The 13811-nt window shown below is 46.0% G+C and overlaps 1 protein-coding gene across 3 annotated transcripts in view; it reads right to left on the bottom strand.

Moving 5' to 3' along the window:
- GALC (galactosylceramidase) overlaps positions 1-13190 on the bottom strand; it is a 67339-nt gene extending 54149 nt beyond the window's left edge. The window contains exons 1-3 of one of the 3 annotated variants that reach the window (XM_063089143.1): positions 12996-13190; positions 1326-1394; positions 1012-1075 (exon numbers count right to left, since the gene is read on the bottom strand). In XM_063089143.1, the coding sequence (XP_062945213.1) occupies positions 1012-1075; positions 1326-1394; positions 12996-13190 (328 nt within the window). Of the gene's footprint in view, positions 1-1011; positions 1076-1325; positions 1395-12024; positions 12107-12995 lie in introns of those variants that run through there. The other 2 variants (XM_063089145.1, XM_063089144.1) reach the window with 2 other exon arrangements.
- Between the last annotated feature and the right edge of the window lie 621 nt (positions 13191-13811).

Below are 13811 nucleotides of genomic sequence, written 5' to 3' on the forward strand. Positions count from 1 at the left end.
ATAACAATGACAAAATCCTATAAAAGATCTATAGTTAGTTGAGGTAATGACATAACATTGAGGTAGGTAACTGACATCAAAGTCCCATGCTTCACAAACATCTGCCCTTGCTAAGTAAGGCCTTACAAAAAGAGGGACCCTCATCCATTTCTTCCTAAAGGTAAACATCAGAATTTATAAAAACTGCCTGCTTATTATGTATCTCTACCTCTAATTTAACTTCAGCAAATGAAGCTGGCCAGTCATTAACAACTCTGCCTAAAAGGTTTTGATAATGAAATACACGTCTTCTCGCAATGGCCTGGGAAAAATTTCTGTTACGGGGTTTTCTTTGTTTTTGATTTGCATGTTTTCTTTCAACACTAATACCACCATACAGGTACATCTGTTTAACAAAAAACTTCCAAATCACTAGCAGGAATGCAAGTATACAGAAGTTACTCTAGAGTTCATTGTAATGGAATCTGACCTATAAATAATATCTAATCACTATAAGAATTAATTTTTCTTTTTCTTCCTGGAAACCAGAGGCCTATAAAACTGCTAATTGATAATACGTACTACACAAAGCCAATCAAAATGGTGACAATGAAGACTAAAGATTTAGGGATTAAAAATGGTTTTGTTTTTAAAAGAAAAAAGCTATATCTTTGAAATACTAATTACTTATACTTTTACCACATATGTTAATAACACCTTACATGTTCTATACAAAATTAAAATCTTTTTCTAACTTCTCAATAAAATTCCAAACTCTCCCTATGACCATGTCTAGTGTATATAGTTCTTAGAAAACTGTGAATTTGTTTACTACTTATTACTTCACCAAAATAAGCAATTTAAAGTCTGAATACTGTTTTTGATAGAAAATTCATATTTCTATGTAATTTTTTAAAATAATTACAGTTAAAAAAGGAACAATCTCAAAAGTGTCAGTATGAAATCACAGTTCATATGGTTAGGTACAGATTAAAACACTGGCAAGAAAAATCCTATTTTCCATACTCCTACCTGTTGTTTGCCCATCACCACCTATTTCAACTTTTAGAACATGCAAAGAGGCACCAAAGTATGGCTGTGGAAAGAAGTAATAGTATTAATACCATGCTTCATCATGTAACACCTCAAGACAATTACTAATTTCTGTCTTTGGTTTTACAGATGAGAAAACAAAAGCAAAACTTCAAACAGCAATTTATTCCAAAAGTAATCTGCCATATTTTTCAAAAACTGGAATTGTGAAGCTGATAAAATTCTATGAGTGAAATTCACCGTAGAGTTTCTAAAATGTCACAGGTACCATTAAATAATTATTCTTTCATTACCTTAAAGAGATAATCCAATATTTGAGAACGATAAGGCTCTGGGTAATTTACCAGAAGTCGGGAGGTTGCCTAAAATAGAAGTTTTCAAAAGCATAAATAAACAAATTCAATAATGAATACCTGTCCATCGTGTGTATGCACACCACCCACCCGGCAGGCCCATATTTGCCAGTTCTTAGGCAAGGTGGAGCTATGGAAAGTCATTTCCCAGGTTGTTTGTTTGCCTGCCCTTGCTTTGCCAATCATTAAACAAGGAGGGCTCTTGTCTGTTTAACAGCTAAAAGTTTCTCTTCTGGGATGAGGGTTAGCTGGGAGGTAGGCTTGCTAATAAGGCTATTGTTGAACCTCATGATTACAAACCTACTTTGACAACAGGTTTTCTATCTTAAGACCACTTGCCAACAACAATATCTCACGGCTAGTATGGGAAGGATGTATCTCAGGTAATTTTCCACCTCAACATCTTACAGGGACTTATCATAAGCAGCAATGCTGAAACGAAGCACTACTCTCCTCATTCTTCTGTTACTATGAAGAATGACCATACATAATACCAGGCAAGGCTAGACTAAGGAAACGTCACACAAGACTGGCATCAGAATGCAAGATAAGACATAGGTGGAAAGTGCAGCAACCAATACTTGATCATACCTAGATCGCAGCCAATGACTGCTTGAAAAATGAAATCATAAAACAAATAACTGACCCATAATCTATCCTTTGGGAGGCCATATAAGCAAGGGGAATAAAAAAAGGTAGGTTTTCAGCATAAACAGTAGCATGTAGCCAGTCTTGGAAGCCAGACAGCCCTACATTCAAACCACCAACATCTTGCCAGGTGTATGACAGGGACAAGATACTTCACATTTATGGTGTTCAACATCCTATTTTATATTCTCATATATGCTGCCACTGACATTCTGGTTGTGCCCACGTCTACTCTCTCACAGCCAGAATGTCCCCAGTTCCAGCCACTGAGCCACAGACCCATGGAGATGCCCTCTAGCCACCCATCCTATCTAGCTGAACACATCCCAAACTAAACACAGCTTTTTCGCCTAAATCTGTTCCTTCTCCTGCATTGGCATCTGCCTAAACCATAAAATTAGGGTTACCCTTTCACCAAACTTCCCATCCATCATCAGTCACCAAGATGTCCTTAATATCTTTCAAATCCATTCCCTACTCTTCAATCCCACTGACTTACCTTGGCCCTCATTACTTAATAGAAAAGCCTAAATGGTCTCAAGAACCCCATTCTGCCTCTCTATATTCTGTCTTCCATACTACTAACATTAATCTTCCCAGAACACAAATGTAATCATGAACTACTGTGTTAAAACCTATTAAGACTTCCCCTTTCCCAATAGCTTTCAGGATAAAGTTCAAATTACTCAGTTTTGCACCCAAATCCCCTATTTGTATCCTAACTCTGACACTTCACCCCTTATCACTCTCACACCTTCTATCTAAGTATCTCAAACTACTTTCTTTCTGCCTGGAATGTACCCGCATCCTCATTTGGATAACTGGAATTCATCCTTCAGCTTTTGGCTCAAACTCCACATCTTCAAAAAAGGATACCTTCTGTCCCTGCCCATTGACGAGAGGTAAGTACCTCTCCTTTGAGTCCTCATGGCACCAGGTCCATATCTCTAGCATAACACTTCCAACCCTGTGCCCTAATTGCTGCTTTACTTTTCTGTCTCACCTCTAAGTTCCTTGAGGACACAGGCTGCATCTTATTCAAGTTCATATCCCCATTCTTTCTTATTCATTAAACACTTGTTTAATATCTTTGTTACTTTTTGTTGCACTAGTGCAGGCAACGTAGTGTAAGAGGCTGAGTCAGACCAAGCATCCCGATTCCATCATTTACAAGATATATCACGAGCAAAGTATTGTAAAGTAGGTTATTTTACTCACTCAGCTGTAGTAAGACTAAAATAAGATGTATGTAAAGAACTTACAACAGTACCCCTGGCACATAGTAAGCTCTCAACAAATGGCAGATGTTATAAACACAATTATTAAAAATACATCATTTTCAAAGAGCTTACAGCCTATCAAAGACTCAAATACTAAAGCAGGCAGTCGTTAAATGAATGAACAATATATATGCACACTAACATATCCTCGACCCGAGATAAACAATGCTTCATGCCCTGAATTATGCCATTAGAACTGTGTATTTTATTGTTTTGGTGTTATTTTTCCCTCTACACAGTCTTACCCTTAATACAGAAAGTACCACCTTTACACAAACACACCACATTATTACACTTTTGCAAACCTATAGCCACAACCAATGCAAAAGCATTAGTCAAAGGCAATATAACCAAATGTTGAAATGCACCAGTTAGCAATAATGAATTATCAGATTACTAAACACACTGCATGAATAAGGCCTGGAACTGTTTACAGGCCCAAGAAGCAGCCATGGGAACATTTCTTCATTCAAAAACCTTGAAATAACTTCCTCCTCCCTAAACCTGAAACCAGTTACTAACCAAAATTAGTCAGCAGATCACATCTGTGATAACACTAAAAGCCAGGTCACCCACACAGCAAGAAAGCATTCAAACCCATTCTGAATTAAATCTAAGGATGCAAGCTCCATCTCACTCAACCAAAAACAAACCAAGAGTTCAAGAGTTCAGCCTCAATATTTTCAAATAAAATTAGCTCTGGACATGATCTGGGGTACAGAACAAGGAAACAAAACCCCTCTCACCTAAAGGTTGGCCACAATAATCCCCATGGCCCCAAAGATTACAAACAGAAGGGGGTATAACAAAGGATGGGACAAGGGCAAGTAAATACCGTTAGGAGCCGGGAACAATCATACTATTCAAGAAACCTCCCAGGCCCGAAGCCACCTGTTGGCATGACCAGGGAGCTAAGGAAATGACCTTCTGCGCCCATCACAATTTGCAAAAAGCTGTAATTGCCCTCATGTTTCTTCTCAAGTAAATCCTACAGCATGCCCACATAAAAAGAACTCATCCCAACTTCACAGCCCAGAGAAGTCTAAGAATACATGCCAATTAAATATAAAGTGGTATCCTGGTTGGAATACTGGAACAAAAAAAAGGGCATTGGGTAAAGTCTAAAGAAATTTGAATGAAGTATGGACTTTAATTATTAATAATGTAGCAATATTTATTGTGACAAATGTACAATCCTAATGTGCAATGGTGATAAGAGAAACTGGCTGCGGGGTGTATGACAACTCTGTATTGTCAAAACTTTTCAGTAAAACTAAAACTATTCTAAAATTTAAAATTTAAAAAAAAAAAAAATCCACTGCTCCTGAGATCCTTGAATCAGGAAAAAGCTCTCTCAAAACCTACTATGACAATTAACCGGTGTATTTGTTAAAATGCAAATCCTCAAGTCCCGCTCCAGAAGAACAACGAATGTTCAGGGAAGACAATCGTCACTTTAACAAGCACACCTGGTGATTCTTATTCTTAAGTGGAGCACCAACATTTCCCACCTCTTTGCACACAGATACCACCAATTAGGCATGGAGGTACTGGCCCTTCCAGGGGGTAATTTGCCCTCCACAGAATAACAGCACACAACAGTAAAAAGTCCTAGGCTATCAGTGGCTAATAGTGCAGCCTCCCTCCCACTAAAAAATATTTTTAAAATTTAAAAGTCCCAGATAGTTTCAGGCCTCTTATCTTCCTAAAAAGACCTTGAGACAGCAGTTACGCCTCCAAACAAAAATATACAGCACTCTTCCCTCTGAAAGAGCCCCAGTGCACCCAGCACCCTACACTAGTGACTAATAGATCTGCAACATAACCAGCGCCACTTTAGACAAGCCCAAGTACAAAATGGCACCACCCACCTCCTCCCCTCCCCCCTTCCCTTTAGGAGAAGCCTCCTGACTTAAACAGAAACCCCTTTTGTTTCTGCAAGGACACAGTTCTCCACCCTGTTCCACATTAGCATAATGACCCTCCTTGATGGCATCACCCAGCTCTTGGCACCAAAACACCAATATAAGATCCCACTGCCCTAGGTTAGCTGCTGTCCCCCATTTTCAGGGCAGCCCTGGGCTGCCTGCTACTTTGAGCACAGCCCGGCAGATTTCTTCCTTTAATAAAGCTTGAACAGTACCTAGCCTCTCGGCTCATTTTCTTTCTTTATGGTGCCGAAACCCAGGAAGGGTTTTGGCCGACGTTGTGGACGATCCCCTCTCTCTGGTGGTGATTGGCCCTTGGCCGCCCTTCCTGGACCTGCTGAAACCACGTACACTCGGGACTCTCTCTCCTTTTGCCATTTCAAACCAATGCATCCAACACCAGCCTCAATTCAGGGCGAGTCAGTGGGTCTGTCCTGCCTACTTCTATGGTTCCCCTGACTACTCTCTCTATGACTCAGGTCTCTACGAAAGCCCAGGTGTCTGGCCAAGGGAACCTTTCTCGTGCCCCCCAGCTATTGAAGGATGCTTCATTAGCTGGTCAGTGGGCTTTTTTCCTCTCAAAAAGAAAGTGGGCAACAGAGAGGATGCTCTTTGTTGGCACACTTCTTCTACCAGGACTGACTGCCCTTTCTCACTCTGTAAATGGAATCTTCACAACCTAAACCTCCACGCTCTACGCCCTTGGGCTGTCTCCTGGCCAATTTCTTGGCCTCCAGGGAGACACTGAACCTAAACGTCCCGGCCCATCCCATTTTCTACTGTATTCAGTGCTCTATACCTCTGGGCTGCTCTATGCCTCTGGACCCGTCTCCTGGCCAATTTCTCGGCCTCCAGGGAGACATTAAAACTCAAACGCCTCATTACAATGGATCCCAGTGGCCACAAGATGGCACTAGATTTAGACACTCGCCAAAATGGCAAAAGCTGTAGAGATTCCTTGTTCAGGCCTTCTCCTATCTCTGAACATGTTCTTCTGTCGAAACTGTCCTGTGTCTTGAATCCTCCTAGCTCATGCTCGACCTCTCCTTCCAGACTCGGATCAATTTTCTGATCCGTCAGCCCTCCACATTTCTCTCTCCTCCCTCTGCCTGGCCTCGAGATGCTCGTCCTCAGCCAATCAACCCCTCTCCTTCTCCCCCATTCATCAGGTAACAACTCCGCCTCAGCTCCGGCTTTTTATAACCCTTCCGTGAAGTGGCCGGGGTGGCAGGAATTATCCAGGTACGCATTCCCTTTTCTCTTTCCAATCTCTCCCAGATCGAACAATGTTTAGGATCTTTTCAAGTTGACCCAGATACATATACCAAAGAATTCAAATATCTCACCCAATCTTATGATCTCACCTGGCATGATATTTTTATGATTCTCACTACCACTCTCTCTCGAAGATAGGGAACAAGTCTGGACAGCAGCCCAGTAACAGGCAGATGAGGCACATGCCCAGAATAACAAGAGGCCTGTGGGGGCTGCAGCCATCCCTCACACAGACCTAAAATGGGACTACCAGACTGGCCATGGGGATCGGGAACTCCAGGATGACACGATCACACACCTACTTCATGGCCTCCAAAAGGCTACCCACAAGTCAGTCAATAATGACAAGCTTAGAGAGATCACACACAGATCCACTGAAAATCCCAGCGAATTCCTAACCTGTCTCTCTGAGGCTTTACATAAATACACAAATATAGATTCAAACACTCCAGCAGGCCTGGCTCTATTACACTCTCATTTCATTACTCAATCAGCCCCTGATATTAGAAAAAAATTTTAAAAACTTGAGGATGGTCCAAATACTACCCAACCAGACCTCCTCAATGCTGCTTTCAAGGTTTTTAACAACAGAGAGGAGGAGGAGAAAAAAGATCGTTACAAAAGAGATCAGGCCAAATACCAGCTTCTGACCAATGCCACCAGAGGCTCAGATACTCCAAAGCCAGCTGCCTCAAGAGACAAGCCACCCAGAAACTGCTTCGAATGCGGTCGACCAGGCCACTGGGCATGAGCATGTCTCAATCCAAGGCTTCCTCTGGGACCTTATCCTCACTGCAGACAGCTAGGTCACTGGGGAGTTGATTGTGCCACTCGACAGAGAGGGAGTGGCCCAGTTTCTAACCTACAACCTTCAGCTCCACAGCCATCTCTACCGGAGCTTCTAGGCTTTGCCCAGGAGGAGGACTGATGATGCCCAGGGCCCAAGGCCCCCACGGAGATCACCACACGTGAGCCCAGGGTAACTCTCCTCATAGCAGGTAAGCCGATCTCTTTTGTCATCGATACAGGGGCCACTTACTCTACCCTTCCTGAATATGCAGGACCAACAACCTGCTCCTCTATTACAATAGTAGAGGTCATGGGATCAGAATACTGCCCACAGATCACTCAACTCCTTTCCTGCACCCTACATCGCACCCAATTCACATACAAATTTTTAATAATGCCTCAATGCCCAACCCCCTTATTGGGGTGGGACATCCTTTCCAAATTCAAAGCTACCCTTACCCTGAACACTTTAACTCCAGCTACAATACTCCTGTTGCAGGCCGCCCCAGACCTGAGCCCTGAAACTTCTACCCTCCCTTTTCCCCCTGACAAGTTAATCCTGTAGTATGGGATACCTCCTCACCCTCCATCACTACTCATCACCCTCCCATCCTCTTGAGGCTGTGGGATTCTTCTTTCCCTAATGTTCCACAATACCCTATCCACTATTAAACACTTAATAGGGTTAAAGCCCCTTATAAACAAACTCCTTTCTTCTCATCTTCTACAACCCACCCATTCACCCTGTAATACGCCCATCCTTCCGGTTATAAAGCCTAATGGCTCATACCGTTTAGTTCAAGACCTCAGGGCCATTAATGTGGCCATTTTACCCATAACCTCAATCATTTCTAACCCCACTACTCTTCTATCCACAATCCCAACAACAACCTGTTTATTCATTGTATTTTACCTCAAAGACGCCTTGTTTTCTATCCCCTTACACCCTTCCTGTCAAGACCTGTTCACCTTCACCTGGACTGACCTTGATACTCGTCATTCCCAACAACTTACTTGGACAGTACTACGTCAGGGGTTTCAGGATAGCCCCCACTTCTTTGGCCAGGCCTTAGCTCAAGACTTATCTGAACTTCCTCCAGCCTCTAGCACGTTAATACAATATGTGGATGACCTCCTCCTTTTTAGCCCCTCCTATGAGGATTCACAGGCCCACACTGTTGCTCTCCTTAATTTCCTGGCCTCCAGGGGATATCAAGTGTCCCCCAGTAAGGCCCAAATTTCTTCCCCTTCAGTCACTTATTTGGGAGTCCGCCTCACCCCCAACACTAGAGAAATAATGGTGGATCACAAGAGTTTAATTTCTGAACTCCCTACTCCTACTACAAAGAGTGAAACTCTCTCTTTCCTGGGGCTTGAAGGATATCTCCGTGTGTGGATTCTTAACTTTGGTGTGCTAGCAAAACTGCTTTATGAGGCAGCCAAAGGTGATCCTGCAATTCCTTTAGATTCCACAAAATCCATTCATTCTCCTTTCCAGCAATTAAAAGCCACTCTCGTCGCAGCCCCAGTTCTATCCCTCCCAAACCTATCTCATCCATTTATCCTATACATCACTGAAACCCAAGGACTGGTAGTCGGGGTCTTGGGACAAGAAGTGGAAGAAATCTTCTCCCCTGCTGCATACCTTTCCAAACAAATGGACACCACAGCCTGGGGATGGGCCCCTTGTTTACAGGCCTTGGCGGGAGCCACCCTCTTAACACAGGAAAACTCTAAACTAACTTTTGGACAACAAACGGTCATTTGTTCCCCTCATCATCTCCAAGACCTTATCAGCCACAAGGCCGTGTCAATTCTCTCCCCCTCCCGCTTACAACTAATTCACCTTACTTTCATTGAAAACTCTGTTTTCTTTCAAACCTTGCCCTCCTTTAAATCCAGCTACCCTATTTCCAAAACACTCACAACCTTTAGAACATAATTGCACAGAGGTTTTAGACCTTTTTCTCAATCCCTTTCCACACATTTCCCAGCATCCCATTAGGTGGCCCCAACATACATGGTTTATAGATGAGAGCGCCACCTCCATACCCACCCCTTGGGCAGGTTATGCCATAGTAAATCTAACACAAACTATTGAGGCTGCCCCCATCAACACCACTTCCCAACAGGCAGAACTCATTGCCCTCACCCGCACTCTCACTACACTGACTCTAAGTATGCTCACCACATCCTACACTCCTGCGCAGCCATATGGAAGGAGAGAGGATACATGACCACTCAGGGAGGGCCCATAAAAAACGGACATCTTATCAAGATTCTTCTTGAGTGCACAACTCCCAAAGGAGGTTGGGGTTATACACTGCAGAGGACATCAAACCTCCAACAACCCCATAGCTCAGGGAAACAAACTGGCAGATCTAACTGCAAAACAGGCTGCTCAATCACCAGGCCCCCACTCTTCCTCTCCTGCTCAGGTCCTTCTCATGGCCCTTATGCCCTTACCCCAATACACACCCCAAGAAATACAACACCTCCAACAGTTGAGAGCACAGAGGAAAGACTACTGGTATACTCTCTCTGGTCGCTATGTCCTCCCTACCACACAAGCTGAACAAATCCTCTTAGATTTCCACAATTCAGTTCATATAGGCTATGAACCTTTACCACGCCTTCTTCAGCCCTTATATTACTCTCCCCACATGGCCAAATTACTAAAACAAATCACTCAAAACTGTCCTTTGTGTACTCGTTGCTCCAATCAAGGTGGCCTCTAAGTTCAGTCCTTTCCCACCCACCAGGCCAGAGGATACACTCCTGGCCAATATTGGCAAACTGACTTTAACCACAAGCCTCCCCACAAGAAAACACGTTATCTTCTTACTTTAGTAGATACTTTCTCTGGTTGGATTGAGGCTTTCCCCTCCACTTCAGAGAATGCAGCATCGGTTACATGAACTCTCACCTCAGAAATCATCCCTTGTTCTGGCTTGCCCACCAGCCTCCAGTCTGATAACGGCCCTGCATCCATTTCCCAGATTACACAACTCACAGCACAAGCAGTACATATCAAATGGAACATACACATACCATATCAACCCCAGTCATCGGGTAAAATAGAGAAAGCTAATCACCTCATTAAGGCACAGCTCACCAAGCTGTCCACGGAGCTTCACCGCCCCTGGACACAATTTCTCCCTCTAGCACTCACTCACCTGCGAGCTGCCCCCACAAACCCACAGGCCTCAGCCCCTTCGAACTTATGTATGACAGACCCTTCACTTTCACACCTCTTCCTTCCAGCTCATCGCCTTTAGGCCAGTATCTCCATACTTTTTCGCTCATTAGGGATCTTCTTTTTTTTTTTTTTTTTTTTTGTCTTTTTCGTGACCGGCACTCAGCCAGTGAGTGCACCGGCCATTCCTATATAGGATCCAAACCCGCAGTGGGAGCGTCGCTGCGCTCCCAGCGCCACACTCTCCCAAGTGCGCCACGGGGTCGGCCCTCATTAGGGATCTTCTTAGGGAACAGGCCAACCGTCTATTACCTCATCCTTTCCCCACCAACCCCTTAGATTTAAAACTGAGCCCGGGACAGCAAGTGTATATTAAAACCCGAATCCCAAAACCTCTCTCACCATGTTGGGAAGGGCCTTCTACAGTATTTCTCACCATCCCCACAGCAGTGAAAGTACTAGGAAAGGCCCCTTGGTATCACTTATCCTTGGTAAAACTAGCACCTGAGACTTTACCCAAAGAATCTGTTAACACCAGGCCAGAGGGGTCCCTCTGCTCAACCCCCAACCCAACACCTCCTTACACCTCATCCATTTTAGGGCCCACAAGGTTGAAAATCTCCAGGACCTCCACTCTTCCCCCAATCCCAGAGGGAGGATGAACTTCCCCCTGGCGATTATCTTCCCAATCTTGCAGGCCCGTTTCACGTCCTTCACACAGGAGCTGCTCCAAGATTGGTCCCGACCCTCCACTTCCAGTATTGATGATATCCTTGAGTGGATAACCAAATTAGCCTGGCAAGGGGTCCTCTGTGACTACACTCCAGACGAGGTTCTTCTCTACTCTTTCTTTTTATTATGCACCGTTTTTCTCTCCTAACCCAATTAGCCTTCTTCTTTCTCCTACTCCCTTCTATACCTTCTACACATGCTACCTCCTGTACACAAAGTGAAGCCACAGTAATGGTTGCAGGATCTGGGTGGATTATGGGGCCACAGGCATTAGTTAGACTTACAGGAGAATCCTCCCAAAAGATATTCTCAGCCCTACTACATGCTCCCGCTGTGTGTTATGGCCAGTCAGATGCCATTAGCTGTACACACAAAACACAAACATACTGGCAGAACTAGTGCTACAAAATAGATGGGGCCTAGACCTGCTAACAGCAGAGAAGGGAGGGCTTTGTCTATTCCTAGGGGAGGAATGCTGCTTTTACACAAACAAATCCGGCAACCAGATGGCTTAAAAAGAGACAGGCTGTAGCAGACTCCTGGGACAATGAGAGTGGGCTATGGAAATGGACCCCCTGGCTGGTAACATTTCTCGGACCCTTAACCATAATAGGCCATCTTCTTCTTCTCGGGCCCTGCCTCATTTGGTGTTTCTCTAATTTCTTGCAGGAACAAATGCAGGTTTTCGCCAACCAAAAGGTCGCCGAATTGTCCCTGCAAGGAGGATATCAGCCCCTCATAATCAGTGACCCTTCCCAGGAGGAATACAGCCCCCCACATGAAACCAGTACCTCGCCACCTAAATCTTTTATTTTTTCCATATCTTCCCCCATCTCCAGCAGGAAGTAGCTTCAGAAGAATAAGACCTCCACCCTTTTTCTCATACTTAAAAGGCAGGAATAATACATCTGCAACATAACCAGCGCCACTTTAGACAAGCCCAAGTACAAAAAAGAGCCACCCACCTCCTCCCCTCTCCCCTTCCCTTTAGGAGAAGCCTCCTGACTTAAACAGAAACCCCTTTTGTTTCCGCGAGGATGCAGTTCTCCACCCTGATCCACATTAGCATAATTACCCTCCTTGATGGCATCACCCAGCTCTTGGCGCCAACATATCAATATAAGCTCCCACCGCCCTGGGTTAGTTGCTGTCCCCCCATTTTCAGGGCAGCCCTGGGCTGCCTGCCACTCTGAGCACAGCCCAGCAGATTCTTCCTTTAATAAAGATTGAACGGTACCGGCCTCTGTGCTCACTTTCTTTCAGTGACTGAGGGGGACGTGTGACTACCTGACCCACCAACTCCCTAAAGAGACACAGCCAAAGCATGGCAGGGGGACGTCCTCTCCAGTACTCACACGCTCCCCGGGCTACCTGACCCCTTCTGGAGCGGTGCCCCCCCACCCACCCCCGCCAGCGCCCTCTCGGTGGCTAGAACAGCCCAGGCAGGGCCCGTTGCCGGCATGAGGGTTCGAGCCAATCCCCCGCCACTACCTAGAGCTGACATCTGCTCGCCGGACCTCCCCATCCTCACTTGTTCAAACCCTACTGCCTGTCTAGGTTCATCCTAAACCGGCAAGCGCCGGGCCCAGCTCGGCAGCGGGGTTGCCCCGACCTCCGGCTGACCGGCGCCCGCGGGCAGCGAGGCCGCGGTGGGGGTGCAACGAAGCGGGGGCCGCGCCGCGGGGGCCTGTGGGGCGGGACGGAGCGGGGCGGGCTCCCGGCGCCCCCCGCGCTTCCCCGCCATCTGTCTCTCGCCGCTCACCCCGCCGCCGCTGACCGCGCCGATGCCGTCGAACTCCCGGCCCAGCCCGTCGGAGTCGTCGAGTACGTACGCGCCCCCGGGCGCCAGCAGCGCACACAGCAACAGGGACACCGCCGCGCGGCCAGCCGAACCCGCGGCGGCCGTCATGACTTTCCCACGGCGTTGCTGGGAAGCCTGGAGTTGGGGCTCAGCCATTGTGTGTGTCACATGACCCTGGCGCCCAGGGAGGCGGGACCGACGGTTGCCATTTTGGAGAAGGGCAGAGTGTCGCCGACGCCGCCATCTTGAGTGCAGGCACGGGCTGCCCAAGCAGCCGCCTCAATGTTGCGAGAAGGCAGAGCGAGCCTTTTCCTGTCGCTCCCGTGGCAGTGGACTGGCATGGGCCTTTCGCAGCTTCTCACTTCGCAGCTTCTGTTTCAGGCTCACCTGCTGCAGTACTTTAGCGAAGGGGAGGTGGATACCCAAGAACTGCCAAGGGAGGAGGAAAAGGAGTGGCCCAACCCTGGACCTTCCCGACATCTCAGGGCTCATCTACCTCGCACCAGTAGGTGGCAGAGGAAGAAAGAGAACGAGGCTAGGAGTCCCTAAGCAAGTCCTAGCTCAGCTGTCACCTTACTAGAATCCCTTAGCTTTAGGAGCCTGAGGCAAGAAGAGCAGTTGCGTGGGGGACACAGAATTAAATGAGGTAAGAGTAAGGTAATAGGCACTTAGTAAATCTTAGGTGAATGTATTACACACGTGGCCAACGTTAGCTGAGAAGGTTGTCCATTCTGATACCTAACCAGGCATGTCCGGGGCTTCTAGACTTGAAGGAGT

Source organism: Cynocephalus volans, chromosome 3 (assembly GCF_027409185.1).
Source record: "Cynocephalus volans isolate mCynVol1 chromosome 3, mCynVol1.pri, whole genome shotgun sequence".
Lineage (NCBI taxonomy): Eukaryota > Metazoa > Chordata > Mammalia > Dermoptera > Cynocephalidae > Cynocephalus > Cynocephalus volans.